Source organism: Nothoprocta perdicaria, unplaced genomic scaffold (genome assembly GCF_003342845.1).
Source record: "Nothoprocta perdicaria isolate Ctin4 unplaced genomic scaffold, notPer1 scaffold_61, whole genome shotgun sequence".
NCBI lineage: Eukaryota > Metazoa > Chordata > Aves > Tinamiformes > Tinamidae > Nothoprocta > Nothoprocta perdicaria.
In genome coordinates this window covers 731,628-750,161 of record NW_020455877.1, presented here as the reverse complement: position 1 = coordinate 750,161, position 18,534 = coordinate 731,628, and the positions used below count along the sequence as shown (strand labels likewise).

Here is an 18,534-nt window from a genome sequence, read left to right as displayed (position 1 = left end):
CCTTTGTGCATGCAGATCAGAGTTTTGATATTCTTTAATTGTAGCTTTCCCATGAGGTTCATTTCCTTTCTGATTTTTTACTCATATCCTAGCTGCTCTATTTCCATGTATTATATTATCAATAACACAGATTCTAATACAGATATAGTATATTGAAAAATCAACTAAAACTGTGGATAGACATGCAGAGTAGTCAGTTATCTTAAAAAGTATAGCCAGCTAAAATAAATATAAAAACTCTCAAAGGCTGTGGATTACAATATGCAGAGAAAGCATCTAAAATTTCACTTTGGAAAAGAATGATTTTACTGAGAGGGAAATGTATTAATATAATCAAAGAGAAAAAAATGGATTTTTGGCACAATTAGTTAAATAATTCATTTTAATCAGAGTGGAAATGTTTACTTTAAGTGTTAGCAGTGGTCAATTAAATGCCTGTATACTAAGAACAGCTGCATGCAGCCCTAGAGGTACATCATTTTTGTTCTGTTTGTTCAGTGCTCTGGCTATTAAAAACACGTGTATATGTTTATAAATGTGTATAAACACATGTTATGTGTATAAACATATACATAATATCCATATACATGGATTATAAATATACATAATGGCTATATATATAAAATACATGTGTATGTTTCTGCCAAATCCACCTCAGCTGTGGCTGGCCAGCTGGAAATGCTTCTTTCTGCTACTAAGCTTCTGTAGCCTGTCTTGGCTACATTATAAATATCTTTGGTACACTAGCTATGAAAGAAGGGGTTTTTTTTACCAGTTTTGGTGAAAAAAGAAATTATTCAATGAATGTCAAATTTGCACCATGTTGTACCTGTGCAGTTGATATTTGTTATATATTTTTTCCATTGTGATTTTCTGTTCAAGACAGTTCCTTCCCTCTGTCATATTTCTATGTACAATTTTTTGCAAAAGATTAAAATCAGCACATTTTTGCTTGCTTGAGTAAGGGTTTCTGAAGAAAATGAACCGAAAAAAAATGAAGCTTCTGGGAAGAATTCTGAGAGTTCTTTTTTTAAATTATTGTAGCTGCACAATTGCTACAAATGATTTCTATTCCATATACAAAATGTTGCCAGTATTTTGTAGAAATAAATGGTGCATGCTCTGGGCTCCATCTAATAACACAGAACTGTTCTTTATCCAATAACATTTAATTTGCTTCAGTATTCATAACAAATAGCAGGAGAGTAACACAGCTCTTTTACCCTATTACCTATCTAAAATCCAAGTGTATTATTACGTTGTGTAAAGGTGAGATTGAAATGCCGCACTCAGCATTAGGAAGAACTCAGGGTTCATTAGTGGAGTGATGGGGCAGACAGCAGGATCTGTGTCCAATGTCCCTTTGTGCCCATAGCCCTGGGCTGCCCTGGACCACAGGCGCCTCCTCACAAGTGGAAGCTAGCAGTGTATTAATGCTGATAAAACAGAGATGGGCTTTATTGTGCAGTAGTTTTTACACTAGAAAGTTGAAATATGCATTCAAGCTTAGAAGAAATAACTAGCAATGAAAGAACAACAAATAGGGTTAATATTTTAATATTAAGGGTTAATTAAAGGTTAATTAATATTATTTTTAATATAGGGTTAATATTTTAACTCTATTTGTGCCTATTTTTACCAGCCAGTGAAACTTTTGTTCTTAGCATCTCTAGATGCATGTTCTGAGCCATATCCAGTTTTTGCTGCACGTTGTCATTCATCTTGCATTTCAGTGATGTAGAAGCAGTGCCAGCCATCACACAAGATGCTTTCAGAGGGCAATGCCTACACCAAAATTTTAAGAACAGGATGATCAAATTTTACTAGATGCAGCAGAATAAGATGATTTAGCTTTATTTGACAGAACACAAAATAGAGAAGATAACAGCTTACTTAAACCAGGAACAAATTGTAGCCAAGAGCTGGAGCTCATCATCCTGTCTCCTTCTTTGACACAAGCTAAAGATACCCTAAAGACGCCCAGCCATCTTTTACAATACTCCCTTGATCAGCTTGGAAAATGTTGCTCTAAATCTGAAAGTCCCTTGCTTTGTTAACAAGAAAATGTGAGTTTCCTGAAAGTGGTAAGGTAAGGCAACACTTCTCAACCATTACAAAGTAGGGATATATAGGTAGATTCTATTTCAATTTCTGTTTATTTAAACTATATGTAGCATGAACACACAAGGTTTGTTTTCATTAGGTCTTGGAGATGACTATCTGATCTCTAAGAGTTACGAAGACTCCCTCATGAGGATGATTTCACCTTAATGAGTGCTTCTCCAAAGCACTGAAAGCTGAATAGCAATATTAATAACAGGCCAACAAGCTCACAAAGAAAGGAAGAGAATAATGTATGATGTGCAAATGTTGAAAATACTTATTACTCATAACTGATAAATGTTTTTGTTGGAAAAAGTAGTATTCTCCTTGAGAAATAAGAACACATTTTGAAGGGCTGTTAAGTTCAAATAAGTTTCCAGAAAGTTCACTAGTTTATTAGCAAGAAAGAACACTTGAATCAAGGAAAATATGAAATAATCCTGTCTGGGTTTGTTAGTTAGAAATGATCACTAATTTTAAAAGTGAGTCTCCAAAGCAGTACAAAAGCCCAACTTCGATTTTGTATGATATTTTTGTGGTAAGCCATTGAAGAGGAAAGGAAACAAACTGCTGAGTTAAAAAATATCTAAATTTTTCTTCCCCCAAAGTGATCCTGAAGGGCATTGTTCATATTGAAGGCTTCATCTCCCCCTTCAAAGCATTTTTGCAATCTGAAAAGGTGTTTGCTTCTTTTCCTTTGTTCTCTCAAAATGCTGCTAATGTTTCTTACAGTGCTGTGCAGTCCATTGTTGTTTTAACTCCTACCTATTGTGAAAATAAAGCTTTATGTCGATATTTGCACATTTAGATATAACTCTGTATGCAGCGCTTAGAAACGGCAATGCAGAAGAGAAAAACAAAGGGATTTCCGCATTAAAATCATGGCCAGAAAGATTAATTTTTATCTTTTGTTTTAAAAGACTCTATTAGCTAGATTGGATTTAGTATAATTATATACTTGCTGGTCTGCTGTAATAATAACAATAATAATAATGATGTTGCCTTAACATTTATGTTTACCTCCTTGGAAAAAAAAAAAAAAGAAAAAGAAAAAAAAGCAAGTTATGAGGGAAGGAAAAGTGAGCAGAAGCACTTTGTTATGATGTCTCTCAGTGATTTACAAAGAAGATGTGTTGGATGATAGGCTTATTTTTAAGACTGACCCTTCCAAAACATCTCATCTGTTATAGATGAGGCGAGCCAATTTCTCATCTACATTTTATTAAAGTAAGCTGGATACAAAGGGTGACAGCGCTGGGGCGGCCTGGAGGCAGTCACTCTCAGACCCCAACCAAGTCCCCAAAGTCTTGGTATTTATATTGAATCCAGGTCCCACCTTTGGTGTTTTTTCCGAAGGTTCCGTTGAGTCTGCGCTRTGTGTTGTTGATGTTGCTCAGTCGGAATGTGCTTGCACCGGCTGTTTCTAGGTGGTCGTTATCTGCCTTCTGATGGTCGTTTTGGAGGAAGGCAGATAAGCCTTCCTCAGTGCCCTCTGTTTCATCCCATTGTATGCAAAATAGTTGGCTATCTCTTGGTCCCTATCTAGGTACATAATCTCTTGGTCTCGCAAACTTGTTTCTATGCAAGCAAAGCCTATTCATGGTTGGTTAACATCTCGTGGATCATTAACAAGATGTGGTTACTTCAACAAAATCCTTCGATAGCCTTAGTGAACAAACGTGTTTATTACATCATCAACCTTATGCAACAAACTTAGAGGCTTGAATTATTTTACTCCTTGGAAAAGGGCCTGGAGAGCTGTATTTAAGAAGGAGAGGGATTGCTGTGGTTGAAGAGAAGGCTCCCTTGTCTCAGTTCTGGTGACTGCAGGTGGACACATTTTCTGAACTGTAGGGATACCCCAGAATCCATTAAAGCTGTGTGGCCAAAGGCCATAAACAGGCAGATACTAAACACAATTATTGCTTTAGCTTCTCTGTTATTAGAAAAAATAGTTTTGCAAAAACATTATCAATTTTCTGCCATGCTTCTGATTCCACAGCAGTGTTCCACATGTGCACTTAGCACTCGCTTGGTATCTCTGCTTCTTATGGGGCCAGCCTGCGATCCCACTACTGTCCTCTCAGGCCTGTGGTTACACCGGCCTGTCAAAACCTGTAGCTTGGCACTTGATACCAGAGATTTCCTCTGGGAGACTGGGAGTGATAACAGTATGATTAATTTAGAAGTGGTTTCTTTAGTACAATGGATGCTTCCCTTTGCCAAAAGATGAACAGTGGAAGTGTCTCAACAGAGACCTGACAGAGCCTTGGTGGTTGCTCAGGCCTGGAGGCAGACCTGCCTTGGCCCTGGTCCTGCACCGTTTCCTCCGGGCTCTGCTGATTCTTTCCATACCTCAGCACCCTGGCATCATCTCACTCGGTATCCAGCTGGCAGATCTCCCATAGCACCTTTATGTAGCTCTTCCAGCAAATTAGTTTATTTTAATTTCCAGTCTCTGAGCTTTGGCTAGGAGAGTGGTTGTCAGCGCTAGATGGCCTCTTCCTGGGCTGTAAGAGTTATGGTTGGGTTTCAGGAAATACTCTGTAGCTATGCCATATTTCTGCCTTTCCAGTCTGTTTCCTTTCACATTCCAGGGCAAGTAACCCATCATAAAGTACATGTGCAGCGCTCATTAAATAATGCAGCTTTTTCTTCCCAGTTCTTTGTGTATGCATGTTTTAGGCATGGTTGAAATTAGCTGGAATATGCTTAAATTCTAGAAATGCTAGAAATTAGGCTTCTTAAATATGTATTAATCTTTAGGCAAAATTGCTCACTCCAAAAGATACAGAACAAATTAACAAACAAAACATTGTCCTTATGCTATATAAAAAGCTTTCCATTCAAATCTTTTATATTAGTTTGGCTACTGCTAAACCATACCTTTATAAGGGCTACATATAGATCTTTTTTTGTCTTTATTGAGCAGCCTGTTGCATAAATTTATCAGTGACTTATTCAGTGATGTGAATATGTGAAAAAAAAAAAAAAAAACTACTTGGGTGAATGTATGCTGCAGCATACTGGAATTGCTATAATTTGGCAAGCATTAGGCTGTAAGTGGTTACATACGAATGGGACAGAAAAGGGCCTAAGCAGAAAAGCAGTGATGAAAAACTCTCAGACACTGCTGTGACAATTTGTTGTGCCTTTGGTTTGTGTTTTACACAAATTTGGTGGAGTGGAGCAATTTCCCAAGGAATTTTAAGCCCCCACTTTGCAACAGAATTTCTCTGTACTTTTCAAATAGCCACTTAGCCTCAGTCTTTAAAGGAGTTTATTTCCCAAACTCCCCTAAACACTGGGTTGTTATTATATTATTAATAGCTCTCAGTTATTTGAGAATCTAGACCGACTGAGTTTAAGTTTCCCCTTGTTAGAATTAAGAGAGTTGTGAAGGCAAATGGATTAGAGACTGTAAGGAATTTGGTGTCATGGCAAATACTGCTATAGAAATACATTTATAGGTGATAGATATGTACAGCTTTACAACCAAATATAATCTCTCAGGGTAGAGAGATCAAATATTATCTCTCAGGAACTGTTCCCTTCAGCTAAAAAGCAAAAAGTACAACAGCATTTTAGAAGTCAATTTGGGGAATTATAACTCAGCAGGAAGCTCATTTCTGTGCCTGGGCTACCCCAATTCCCAGTCCTGCATCTTATCTGAAGCCTGTGCTGAAGCACAAACTTGTGAACAGGAGCCGCTGGGCACTTACTCCTGCTTCTCATATTTTGCTGATAAACTCAGGCTGAGAGAATGGATGCACAAATGTCTTAAACTGCTGCAGCTACATCTGCAACAGCTCAACTAAGCTGCTAAAACTATCTGGTGGGATTCTAATTGAGTATTGAACTTCTTTTTCTGAGTAGGATTAAGCTGCTAAAACTATCTGGTGGGATTCTAATTGAGTATTGAACTTCTTTTTCTGAGTAGGATTATTAAATGATTACTTTTTACTCAAGGAGAAATATAACTAAAAGATTTTGGTGTATCTGAAGTATTTACTTAAGTCCTGTTCCTAAAATTTAGGTGACCCCCCACTGCATTAGCTGCCTGCTTTCTAAACTTGCCCTGAGGAGCACATAAAATCTCACATAATTATCTTAGATTAATTTTAAATGTTCTTTCTCCCCATGAAAAAATACCTCTTTCTGATGCTTATTTTTATCTCAGATTCATAAAAGGATTCATTTGTTTTTCATGCAAAGCCTTTGCATCCTATGCCATGTTATTTTTGCACTGAAGAATGAAAGATTTGTAGTGTATTGTTAATAAAGTATCCTGATAACACAAGATGCTGGTTACTTTTATAATGCCTTTAAAATGTACATATAGAAATATTGAAAAACTGCATTTCAAGTATTACAATTAAATATATAGAGAGATAAATTAATTACAGAACTGAAACAATTGCAGCCACATTGTTTAAATTGAACTTTACTTCCCTGAACAGTGGCTTCTGAAAGACTCTATTGAAAGAAATATAATGCTTACGTTTATGAAACAGAAATTAAATCTCTATCGAAGCAGAAGGAAATTACCTCAGTCTTCCAACATCCTTTATTCTCTGGGCCAAAACTTCATTATTACCATATAAAATGATAGACATTGATTAAAGCTTCACGCAAGCTATCCTCATCAAAATTAAATACAAAATCAGAAGGTGAAACTGAAGTCTGAGTTATGTTTTCAGTAGATAGAAATCAAATCTTTAACCCTATTTAATTCTTATGATAGAATAATGTGGGAGGATATGCAAGTAGCCAGTTTCTCTGCTCCCTGAAGCACATATGTAAAGAAGAGCAGGATGCAAAAGTGACACAATATATTCACAGGAAACTTGGTTTAGGATGGTATCTATCTGAGAAGAAGCACCTTCCTGTCGAGAAGAGATTTAAAAAGGAAAAGAAAAGCCTTACAGATCTGTCAGCTCTAGCAAAGCACAAAATGGGAAATCAGTGAGTTTATTTGGCTAGCTTCTGTTTAAATGCTGAAAGATCAAAGAAACAAGTCTAGTGGTTTAAGGCAGGGGAACTTTATAAAAAATTGGCTAAGGATTTTTCAAGAGCTTAAAATAATTGTCTTCTTCTAATACCTTATATTCTTGAAGTGCTCTAGGTCCTTACTGTTTTTAGAAGCTTGTTGAATACTATGTATATATATGTGTGTGTTTAGAGCCCGTGTTAACAACCAAACATTATATTCAAATGTTTTTAAAACTTAAGGATCATAATATAATTTCAAAAGAGAAAAATGAAATAATTAAGCCCCCAGAATACCTACTATTTTGAATTTTTAGATAAAAAAATCTATAAATAGAAATGCTGTACATTTGTACATTGATTTGTTTATATCACTGTACATTGCAAGCATATACTCAATGGATAAAAATCAAATCAAGATGACTGTTTTAACTGCATTGAAATAGTTTATTGATGAATAGTTTTATATACAATTTAAATTGCAAAAAAAAAAAGGAAAAGTCAATAGAGAAACTAATTATTCAACTAATTAGAATATCATTCTCTTTTGCCTACACAGAGACCATATACTTTAAAATCATATAACTAACTCTCTTGATTATTTTTCCCATGTACTTTTATATGCTCGGCAACAAAGAAAGCATGCATATTGCTGCTGGAACAGTTTTCCACACCTTACCTTAGAGGTGGGTAGGACAGGTTAACAAATAGTCCCATACAACAGACTTGCTTTTTACTTGCGATTCATTTCTGCAATTTCATCAGTCCCTTGAGGGAATTTGTTTCACCTACATTTACTCTTCACTGTGGGGACATCTAGTTTAAGATAATTGCCTAAGTTTTCTCCTCACTTTAGGGGAAAAATGTGTATGCCACTCATCCTAGCAATTTCAGAACAAGTGACTGCCTTGCTTAAGATGTTTCTCTTTAGGAAGTTTGTAGAAGGAATTAGATAACCACTTTAACCAATGATTCAATGATCTGACTTTTCAGTTATCTTACTTTGTGAAAGCCAGAGAAATTGAAGCTTTTCAGCTCAGCTATTGCTGTTCTGCCTTAAATCAATGGATGATATAATACACAAAAGGCTAAATCTGGGCATTTTTGTACTAAGTAGATTTTGTTCTTTTCTGGGTTCAGATGTGGAGTACTCTCTGTTTACAAAACAGGAGTTCCAGGAACAAGATCTCAGGAGGCAAGATTTCAACCAGAGAAAACTATTTAGGGTAGGCAAAGTACTTGGATTTCTATCCCTGATATGCATTAGGCATTAAGAACCTTGTGCTTATAGAACAGCTTTGCCCTGAGATTGTCAGAACACCTACAGGAAAAGACCACAGACAAGAGGGTTATTTTATCTGCTCTCCTCCTGATCAGTCCTCTCTGATTCTCCCGAAGTCTTATCAGCTAACACCACCAGAAATGCGCTTCCTACCTCTGAGCCTTGAGCTTTCGACTGCAGAATAATTCTTTTCTAAAGTTGTCATTCCAGCCTTCTAACATTATCCATGCTACCTGTGGGCCAAAAATTATTGTGATTCATAAAAGAAAAAGGAATACACTTAGTTCTTTCAAAGCAACCTGGAGAAATTTCAACTTAATATTCAATTCAAACAGAAAAATATTTTCTAGCCTCTTTATACTCACATCTAGTGCATATCTAACAAATTTCTTGGTGCTTTGCAGCTTATGTGCTCCTTTCTTACTGTATTTAAACTAATTTAACCAAGAAAATGAGAAATTAATCCAATTTTGTACTTATATATCTGGTTGAAAATTTCTAGTAATCTTTTTCTTAGCACATTTTCACCAAAGAGAATAAAAAATAAAATCCCTAAATACAGAGCAAAAAGCTCTGAGCAAAAAGAGTTCAAGAATGCTGTTTCACTGGGTGAGTCTGGCAGTGGTCCGGTTAGGCTTCATATGAAACCTAATAAAAGTTTGACCGTAGATGTTCAAGGTATGTTTACAGGAGTGACAAGACTGAAATTCTGTAAATGTAAGTAAGAATTCTGAGTGACTGCACAGACTACTGAGTGCATTAAAAAAAAAAAAAAATGGATCTAGAGTGGATAACCCTTAATAAAAAAGTATAGAAACCTGTGAGTATGTTGATGTGGTCAGAATTTCTTGACGTACTGGCTTGTTTTCTTTTTCATTCCTGTGATAGGGAAATATATTCTGCATTCATAATAAAGCTAGTAACCAGTGCTTAAACTTATAATGTGGTAACGAAGAGGCATTTCAGCAGCAGATGTACCCTAGCATTCAGGATTTTATAGGTTCAGAAATTTTTTCTGATCTCTCACCTCTCAAGTATTTCTAAATTAATTAGTTCGGGAAATGACATAAGTAAATGTATGTGGTTGGAAATGTTTTTTCCTACATCATCTTGTTCTGTGTGAGAGATTTGATAGTGTAAATCTGTTGCATCTTCGTGTATGATCTGTGCTCTCTATTTTATTTTTGTATTTTTTCCAGTGAACCTAATGCAAATGTTCCCTTTTTTGTCTGTGCATGCAGATTTTCCTTTGTGGTTCTCCTTAACAGTTAGAAAGTTCTTAGTACTGCAGTGTGAATTATTTGGTTTATTTGTATATATCAACATCCTGCTTTTGCTGTTACTCAGATTGTTTATCACACAGTGAACTGTTGCTCCCCAGTTCTGTATTTTTCTGAGACTGCTCTTTTCCTGTTGTGTCACCTTTTACACAAACATGACTGATGTGTGTGGTTCTGTAACATACCATGTACTGCCTCACAACAGCCCTAGCTTTTGTAGTGATAGCCTGTTCCACAGTGTGTTTTAAAAATTGAAATCAGTATTCCTGTAAGGCCTGAATTCAGATTTTTTTTTTTTTGAAGTGTATAGGCATGTGATTTAGATTTAGACAGTATTGAGAATGAACAGTTTTAGTTTTGAATCTAAATTCTTGAATCTTATATAAATATGTATACATATATGATTCAGTGACACTTATAGAAAATGGACAGAAGCCTGTTAAGATTTTAGAGATAATTTATACTAGTGATGTAGTTGGGATATTTAGCAAAGTATAATTAAGAAAGTTGGGCCCTATGAAAGTTGAAAAAGAAAAAAATAAGAAAAGATCTTACAGGTGAAACAGAAAGGCAGAAGTTTTTAATCATATGTTCAGAATAGTTGCACAGATTGCTTCTATGAAATGTAGAAGACAGACTCCAAATAAATGTAAGTTCATTAATGTTTCAGTGTTAGGAAATGAGTCCTTTTCAATTGCAAATACTCTTTTCAAAGATGAGAAGAGCACTGAAGACTTGTATATACTTGTATAAACTTGTATATACTTGTGAAAAGAGAGCAACATTAGAGAATGTTTCTTTAAGTCCAGGGATATTTTTGTGTGATGAAGACAAAAAAAGTCAGCCAAGCCCAGTTAGAAAAGAAGAATTCTCTGCATTTCTGTCTTCTTAAATGTAATACTTGTTTTATCTTTCTCAATTAGGAAAAAAAAAAAAAAAGAATAATCAGAGTGCACCTGTGACTTTTCAGTTCACTTGACTGCACTTGACAAGGTTAACAGAGAGAGGAATTTAGACTTGTTTCTTTACAAGTTTCAACTCTGAAGGTAGCTTTAGAAAGCTGTCTTTAGACTTAGCTTTGGAGAGACTACCAACTCTGAGATTTTACACACACACACCAGATTAGAGTTGCATTGAAATGTGTAGCTGATCCAGATCAAAAGCATGACAAGAGATTATTTCCTAAATAGAAAATAATGTCTGCAGCAGTAATTTGGGAAAAGAATCTAATTGTTTGAGGTTCACATTTTCAAACAGTTTTTCAGAAGATGATGAGGAAAAAGATACATTGATTACTAAATTACTAAAATAGATCAAAAATTAGTAATTTCACTCGCACTTGAAAGTTATTTCTAGTTGTGAATAATTTTGCAATATATAGTATTTATGCACTTTTTAAAAAAAAATTTACCTTTTTTTCATCTTTGGAGCTTTTCTTTTCAGCTTTTTCTTTTCAGTTGATATGATTTCGCCCTCAAGAATATTTCCTTTGTGAAAACCACTAGGAATTATATGAACAGTAATTACCTTATATGGTTAATTAGCATGTCAGTAGACATATGTTACAATAGACATTTCAAGTCAGATAGTTGGGTTTGGTTAGTGAGAGTAGTTTTATGTGTTTGTTATTAAAACGTACATGAAAGAGACAGCAAAACCCAGGTGTAACAAGAAATTCATTATCTCTATAGTGTCTGCAGGGTCCATTGCAATCATAACCTTGATCTGGTCTCCTGATACAGATTTGACAGCTGACAATTGATAAGAAAAACAAGTCTTACTCTCTTGTGTTCTTTCTTTCTTTCTTTCTTTCTTTCTTTCTTTCTTTCTTTCTTTCTTTCTTTCTTCATGGGTGAGTATTTGATGAGAATGAAAGTGGAACTCCATTTACTGTGATATTCTCAGTGTAAAATAACAGATGCACGTTATTTTGTATTACATCATTAGAAACTTATTTAAACTTCTAACATTGCAAAGCACATAGAAATGTAGAATTGGTTATGGTCTTTGGGATCTTGGAATCCAGTTTGCTGAACTGATCATTGCACCTTTCTCCTAGTAGACCTATTACTTAATGGTAATATACAGTACTCTAGACTTTTCACATACAGTTTTTGAATATTTACTTTTCATTGGTATTTCCCTGTCCTTTCCCAATCGATTTATTAGCGATAGGAGTTGTCCTTGATATCAACATAGGGAAGTGGCTAAATTTTAAAACTGGATGCATCTTCCCTAAACTCCTTTGCAGATACAACTTATTCTGTAGGGCAAATCACTATTTATACTCTACTGAAGTATCTTACAGAGAGTGACTAGTGATACTGACAGATAATCTCTTAGAGATATACTTGAAATAATTTTAAAAGTGGCAAATCTCAAGGGTTAGTTCCCTGCCTTACTAGGAAATACTTGCATGAATCACTTTTCTGTATAAAGTAAAATAGGAAACTAATATCATGTCAGGACAGTAGTTTCTTTTACCATCCTGTGTGTATTTGGCAGTGTACCTCTATACACAGTCTTTGGAGTTTCTTACCACCAGATTTCACCCAGCTTTGGATATCTGCTATGTAGACAGAGTGAAACATATCCCTTTCTAAGGCAGTGGACTGCAGTACCCTTCAGATGTCATAGGATGAGTGAGAGGATAGTCTATGCCAGTTCTTAATTTGCTTTGTTCTATTTTTTTCCTGGTTAAGTGCAGCTCAAAACTTTGGAGAATATTAGAATAAACTGTGTCACCTGTAATTGCTCAAGAACAAAGGTACTATTGCATAAAGGTGTTAATGACTATTTATTCATTAAATCAATAATAGAATCAGATCTGAATGCAAATTTCCTGTTTGGCTTTACACAGCTGATGACTGTTATCTGACGACTACCCCAGGGAGGATACTTCTAAGATGTGACAGAGTTGAAATTGTTTTGTTACTGTTTGATTTGCTTCCTGGGAATTACTATTTTAGATTTAAAAACTACTTAAATCGCACAAAAAAAAAAAAAAAAAAAAAAAAGTGAGTGAAGCTAGTCAGAAAAAAAAAGTTATTAAATTATTGATTACTATGTAGGAAACAAAATCTGTGCTAATGAGATAATGGAGATTGTGTTCTGTATCTCTTAGCAAAAACACAGTGTATCTGTATATCCCAAGAAGATGCAAGTTGTCTCAGTTTTAATCCCCATTCTTTTAAATTATCATGTAATTGCTTTGGGTGGAATTTTGCCTTCCCTCTCAGTCTTGGCTCTGAAATCAGTGGGAGTCACCAATGTAGCAAGAGCTGAAACTTGGAATTTAGTGAGCAGTGAATCTGCCTAACTCACATCAAAAACATTTTCACATTTATATTAAGCAACAGTTATTTTAAAAAATGGTGCATCTGTGAGATCTCAGAGGCTGGCCAGAGCTCATTCCATTGGTCTTTATAACCAGAATTCCAGCATAAATTAAAAAACACAATTGAAAATCTTTTTTAGAGTTAGATTATTCAGATCAAGTTAAATATATTTTAACATACATTTTTTAACTATTCACTGTTTAAAGTCATTAGAAATCCTACTCTACATGTTTAGCAAGTAGTACTGCCTTAGCTCTTGTCTCTCAACCCTTGAGTTTTGTCTTCTAGGACAGGACAGTGAAAACGGTTTTCTAACTCAGAATTTATGCAGCCATAATGCAATAATAGAAGCCTTTAAATATGCATCAAGTTTCCCAATATATTGATAGACCACTTATTGTATTTAAATGTATAAATTATTATATTATTAAATATAGAAATATATACTCTATATGTAGTATAGTATATATACTCTATATGTAGTATAGTATATACTTTATATATTTATATATATATAGTTTAGTATAGAAGTATATAATAAAAAAGATTGGTACAGACACTTCTAGCTACGCAATCTACTAAAATGACTGAGTTTTATCTTGGACATATATTCTAATTTGCCATGCTACACTATGAAAAAGTCTTTTAGCACCTAAAGCTTTCTACACTGTGTATCATTGAAGAGCAATCTACAAGCTAGCAGAGAAGTCACAGAATCATAGAACGGTTGAGACTGCAAATGACCTCTAAAGATCATCTAGTCCAACCCCCGTGCTCCAGCAGGGATACCCAGAGCACGGGGCACATGGCGGCATCCAGGTGGTTTTTGAAGATCTCCAAAGAAAGAGACTCCACAACCTCTCTAAGCATCCTGTTCCAGGGCTCTGTCACCCTTACAGCAAAGAAGTTCTTCTTCATAACTTATTTGAATACTGTTACCAATGAATTAAAAAGTTGTTTTCAATTAATACAAAATTGTCAATGAAAAGACACTGAGAATTTTTCTGTAGTTGTTTTTATTAACAAAAACACACTAAAATAGGTTAGCAACAAACAGGAAATTGTAATAAAGCTAACACTCTACCATACATCACTTGCTTTTACTTCATAGGCTTTTGGCCCAGTTTTCATGTTATACTGGCTTGATATCTCATCTGCTTTACACAAAATAATTTATCTTGTCCTGTAGTGAAGTAGTGTTATGAAATCAGTGCCTAAGTACTCTTGCCCCAGCATAAATTAAGGGTAGAACATAAATCTTAAAAAGAATCTCCAATCATTTTTGATTCCAATATATTCTTAATGGTCCTTATTTATTTATATATTAATATAAATATAAATATATATATTTACATACGGTTTATTTTTAAAATTTCTGTATGTATAAGCATCACCTTGCAAATGCTACAAGAAATGTAGTATTGGATCAAAACCTCAATGGATTTTAAAATTTACTTGTTCAGTACTTTCTGGGTGTTTGGGGTATATTGACCATGTACTTTCTTTCTTTCGCAGATTGTGGCTTTGCGTGAACAAAATGCACACATTCAGAGGAAAATGGCAGTTGGTGAAGGGCCTGCTGAGTCAGAGCATATTGAAGGAATGGAGCCAGGGCAAAAGGTTCATGAAAAGGTATAACATATTAATTTTCATTAACTCGCATGATTAATATGGTAAGGAATCACATACGTGATTTTTTTAATGTGACCATTTTCTGTGGCTTCCCTTTAGAAGATTGTCCACCTAACCAAACCAATATCAGAAAAAAAAACTTGTTGAAATGGCCTTGGTCCTTAGTCACAGATTGGATACTGCAGTGGTATTGAGTTAGAGTCATAGATTATAGCAAACTTTCCATGGAATTTGAGCACAAAGCTACAGTTGAAGGCAATGTGTCCTGCTGAGTTGTCCGTATATGCTGCAGACAGAACAGCAAGGTGCAACAGCACATATATGCCAAGAGGAATATATTCCAAAAGTCCTGCCAAAACAGTCTGTAAGGAAATGACAGAGACCTAAAGACTTGTCAAAGGCATTTCTCTCTGTGTTAGCAAAAGAGTTGTTGCGCATTTATGTCCTTACTGAGGAAAAAATATTTTGCTTAGCATTTCTCCGAAATTAAACAGCTTAAAACTTACAGTATTTGCCACTTGAGGCTGTAAGAAGAGAAAAAGTGGAGACCATCTGGTATAGAAACAAGGTTTGCCTTAAAGTTTTGGTTCTATAGACAGAGAAAATCAGGCTGCATCTCCTATCTCTCTTCTTCACAATTATTAAATTAAGATGCAAGCGTAATGTAACATTTGGCTGGCTGTGACATGAATAGAGCTGCTGCTTGGATCTCTAATTGTGCATTTTTGCCTAATGGCATGTGATGGGCAGTGGCATTAATCATACTTAAAACTTTTTTTAAAAAAAAGTAAAACAAATAACATTGATCATTACCTATTTATTTTACATGCAATCCAATTTACAAGAATGTACTTACACTTCAAGCTTTAATTTTATATTTTGTGGTTTACTGTGTATGTGTATTTTTCTTTAAGTAATCCATGTAGTTCAAATACTGTAAATAAATACTGCTCAGCTATTTTCTTCCTTGTGAAATCTTTCTTCTTGACACATCTGTGAAATTCTGTTAAAGCAGTGAACAGCCCACTTATTTTTTTAAATAGAGCCACACTGCTTAGTCAAAATTCTCTGATTTTCCACTTTCTTTGCTAGCCATGTCTTTCACTCTGAGCCATTTGGTTCATTATTAATGAGCAGAAGTAAGTGTTCATAAGCCTTTTAAGAAGTCTGAATATTTCAACATAAATGAAACAAGCATGAAGAGTCAAAATAATACATTACTAAGAAGAATTGAATGTTTCTCAAAAATTAGGTCTAGAAAACTTCCATGCTTCCTGATCAAAACTATTTAACTTGGTCTTGTTAAGCTGAATTAGTAAACTTGTGTAAGCTTACTAGTTTTGTTCCATATAATAATGGAAGCATACAGGATAAGGACTTCACAGAAGGCTATAGCTGTATGGAATCCAGTGATTTTCAGTTTAGGTCCTCTCTATTGGCTGCTTTCTAGCCTTTTACTTTATCTCAGTGGCCATTATCCATTCCCTCTTAGTTCGTGAAGAAGAACTTGGCTTTATTATATGTTTCAGTCGATAATATTTACATATTATAAGCTTTAACTTGACTTTAAATTATCAGGTCGTAGCTTATTTTCCTCCATCTCTGTACCCACAGCTAAAGTTGGAAAATCAACTTCAGCTGTGGGGATAGAGTTAATAATTTACAATCTGTTGATTCGCCCCCTTGTCTGTAATATCCTATGGTCAGAGGTCAGTTTTGGTCAGTCGGAGCAAACCTTGCATTTTTGGTTTCTCTGTGCGAGTCACAATATTAGCAATACCTTCAGGTATTCGGGAAGTCACCGAGCACACCTACCATTTGGGGCTTTCTAGGAGATACAGACATGGTAAAATCCATGTAGGCACAGAAATGGTGCTTACTCAGAAACCCAGAACAGGCTCTCCTGTGCCTGTATACGGGAGCATCATTAGAGGATCTTTAAAGAAAAAGTTGCCTACAGTAAGAGAGAGTCATATCTGGAAGGTGTATGAACTTGAATTGTTTGCTGAAGTTTAGCTCAGTCTCAAATTTAACATGAGCTCATATTATAGTCTCAATACAAAAGTTTAGCTCAGTCTCAAATTTAACATGAGCTCATATTATAGTCTCAATACAAAATCATTACTATACTCTTGGAAAAAGAAGATAATATAACTGTATTTTGCAGCAACAAAGAAGAGTCTTGTATCACTTCAGTGGTTAGAAAAAGGTATAAAAAAAGTTAAATATTTTAAAAATATTTCTTCTCAAGTGGATTAATAGAACCATCTGAGAACTTTTTTGGACTATTAATTTTCTATTTAACAAATCTTGTAAAAATGATAAATCTCCAGGAAAAAAATAATTTTGTGGCAATAATTAGAATATGTCCACAGTTGCATTAGCCTATTTATCTACACTGATACTAACAAAATTGTGAAAATGCTACAGGAAAACCCTCAAATTCCCCAAACTCACAATCAAAGAATTCTGAAATGAAATCTTCTGGAAAAGAAGATTCTGATGTATACTTTTATGAGACTACAAATGTGATTTAAAAGGATGCTGTTCTACTGTACTGTAAGTTGATTTATATAAAACGGTGGCTTAATACATAGTGATATTTTTTAAAAGTATTATTATGATCAAGCAAGCTAGTTAATCTTTAAAGGATAAAAACCTTATTAATTGTGACAGGGAATAATTGTAAATGGAGACTCATTATCAAGTATAAATGAAACTTCTCAAAAAGAAAATAAGGCAAAATGCAATTAATGGGAAATACTAACTAGGAATACTTATTGCTTGGTAAAACCAAAGGAAAAATACAGAGAGAAGAAGTAAATGACTTTTCAATGTGGTTTCACAATATTTGAAATGTGGTAAGACAGCTGACATAGGAGAATAGTAAGGAATCCAATACAGAAATTATCCATCCTTCAGGAGGACTCTTGGCTCTGGCATTTTGTGTGCCTGAAACAGACTTCAGGTTGCACTGTAGGTTGTTTCCATGGGCAGGTGGATGCCAGCTAAGTGAACAGGTAAGATAACAAATGGTCTGTAGCAGGGACCTTGACCGATATGTTAACATTTCTGCTCTGAAAAGATAGGCACGAGAAATTTGAAAGTTAGCAAATGTAGAGTCTTGCAGACAGGATGCAGAAGAGTTTTTGGAGAATTTTGGAAAATATTTTGAAGAAACTTTGCAAAGATCACATATCACAGGAATGAAGATGTAACCCTATCTATCAGATATTCTTCTATCTTGATTTGTGGGCGTCAGATACCACTTGCATCCATCCAGACCCTTCACTTGATCTATAAGGATGGAGGCCTGGTTTCACCACAAGTGAAAGCAAGGAAATCAGGTATTCCAACTGAATAAAGTCCTGGCTGGTAAAACTATCGGGAAGTCAAGAAATATTAATGATCATCAGATTGCCATTAAAGGATGCGTGCAGGGGTGTTAAAAGCAAGAGGATGGCCGTGTATGAGGCTCTGCTGTGGCACAGGCAGTGGAGAAAGAGCTTGTCCTTCAGCAGGGCAGTAGCCTGTGTCCACCTCTTCTCAATACCAATATTTTCCTTTCTCTGAAGCTGTCAGTAGTGAGCGATGGCCAATGAACCTGTGGTGACAACAAGAGTAGGGTCTATTGCAGCTGACGTGCCTCTGAGGGATCCGAGTGCAAGATGTTAGTAAAGGATTGCCAAGTTTGTCTGCCACCTTCAAATTACTTATGCCTGTGAGCACAGGCACTAATAAACCAACACTAGTGGGAGGTTCATGAAGGGAGACTGTAGAGAGGAAGCAGCCGAGCTCTTCTCATTGGTGGCCAGTGACAGGACAAGGGGCAATGGGTATAAGTTGAAACACAGGCAGTTCCATCTGCACGTGAGGAAGAACTTCTTTCCTGTGAGGGTGACGGAGCCCT

At 35.3% G+C, this 18,534-nt stretch overlaps 1 protein-coding gene across 1 annotated transcript in view; it reads left to right on the top strand.

Moving 5' to 3' along the window:
• Positions 1-18,534, top strand: part of PPFIA2 (PTPRF interacting protein alpha 2) — a 117,932-nt gene that overhangs the window by 26,841 nt on the left and 72,557 nt on the right. The window contains exon 4 of the mRNA XM_026049711.1: positions 14,508-14,624. Within this exon, the coding sequence (XP_025905496.1) occupies positions 14,508-14,624 (117 nt within the window). The remainder of the gene's footprint in view (positions 1-14,507; positions 14,625-18,534) is intronic.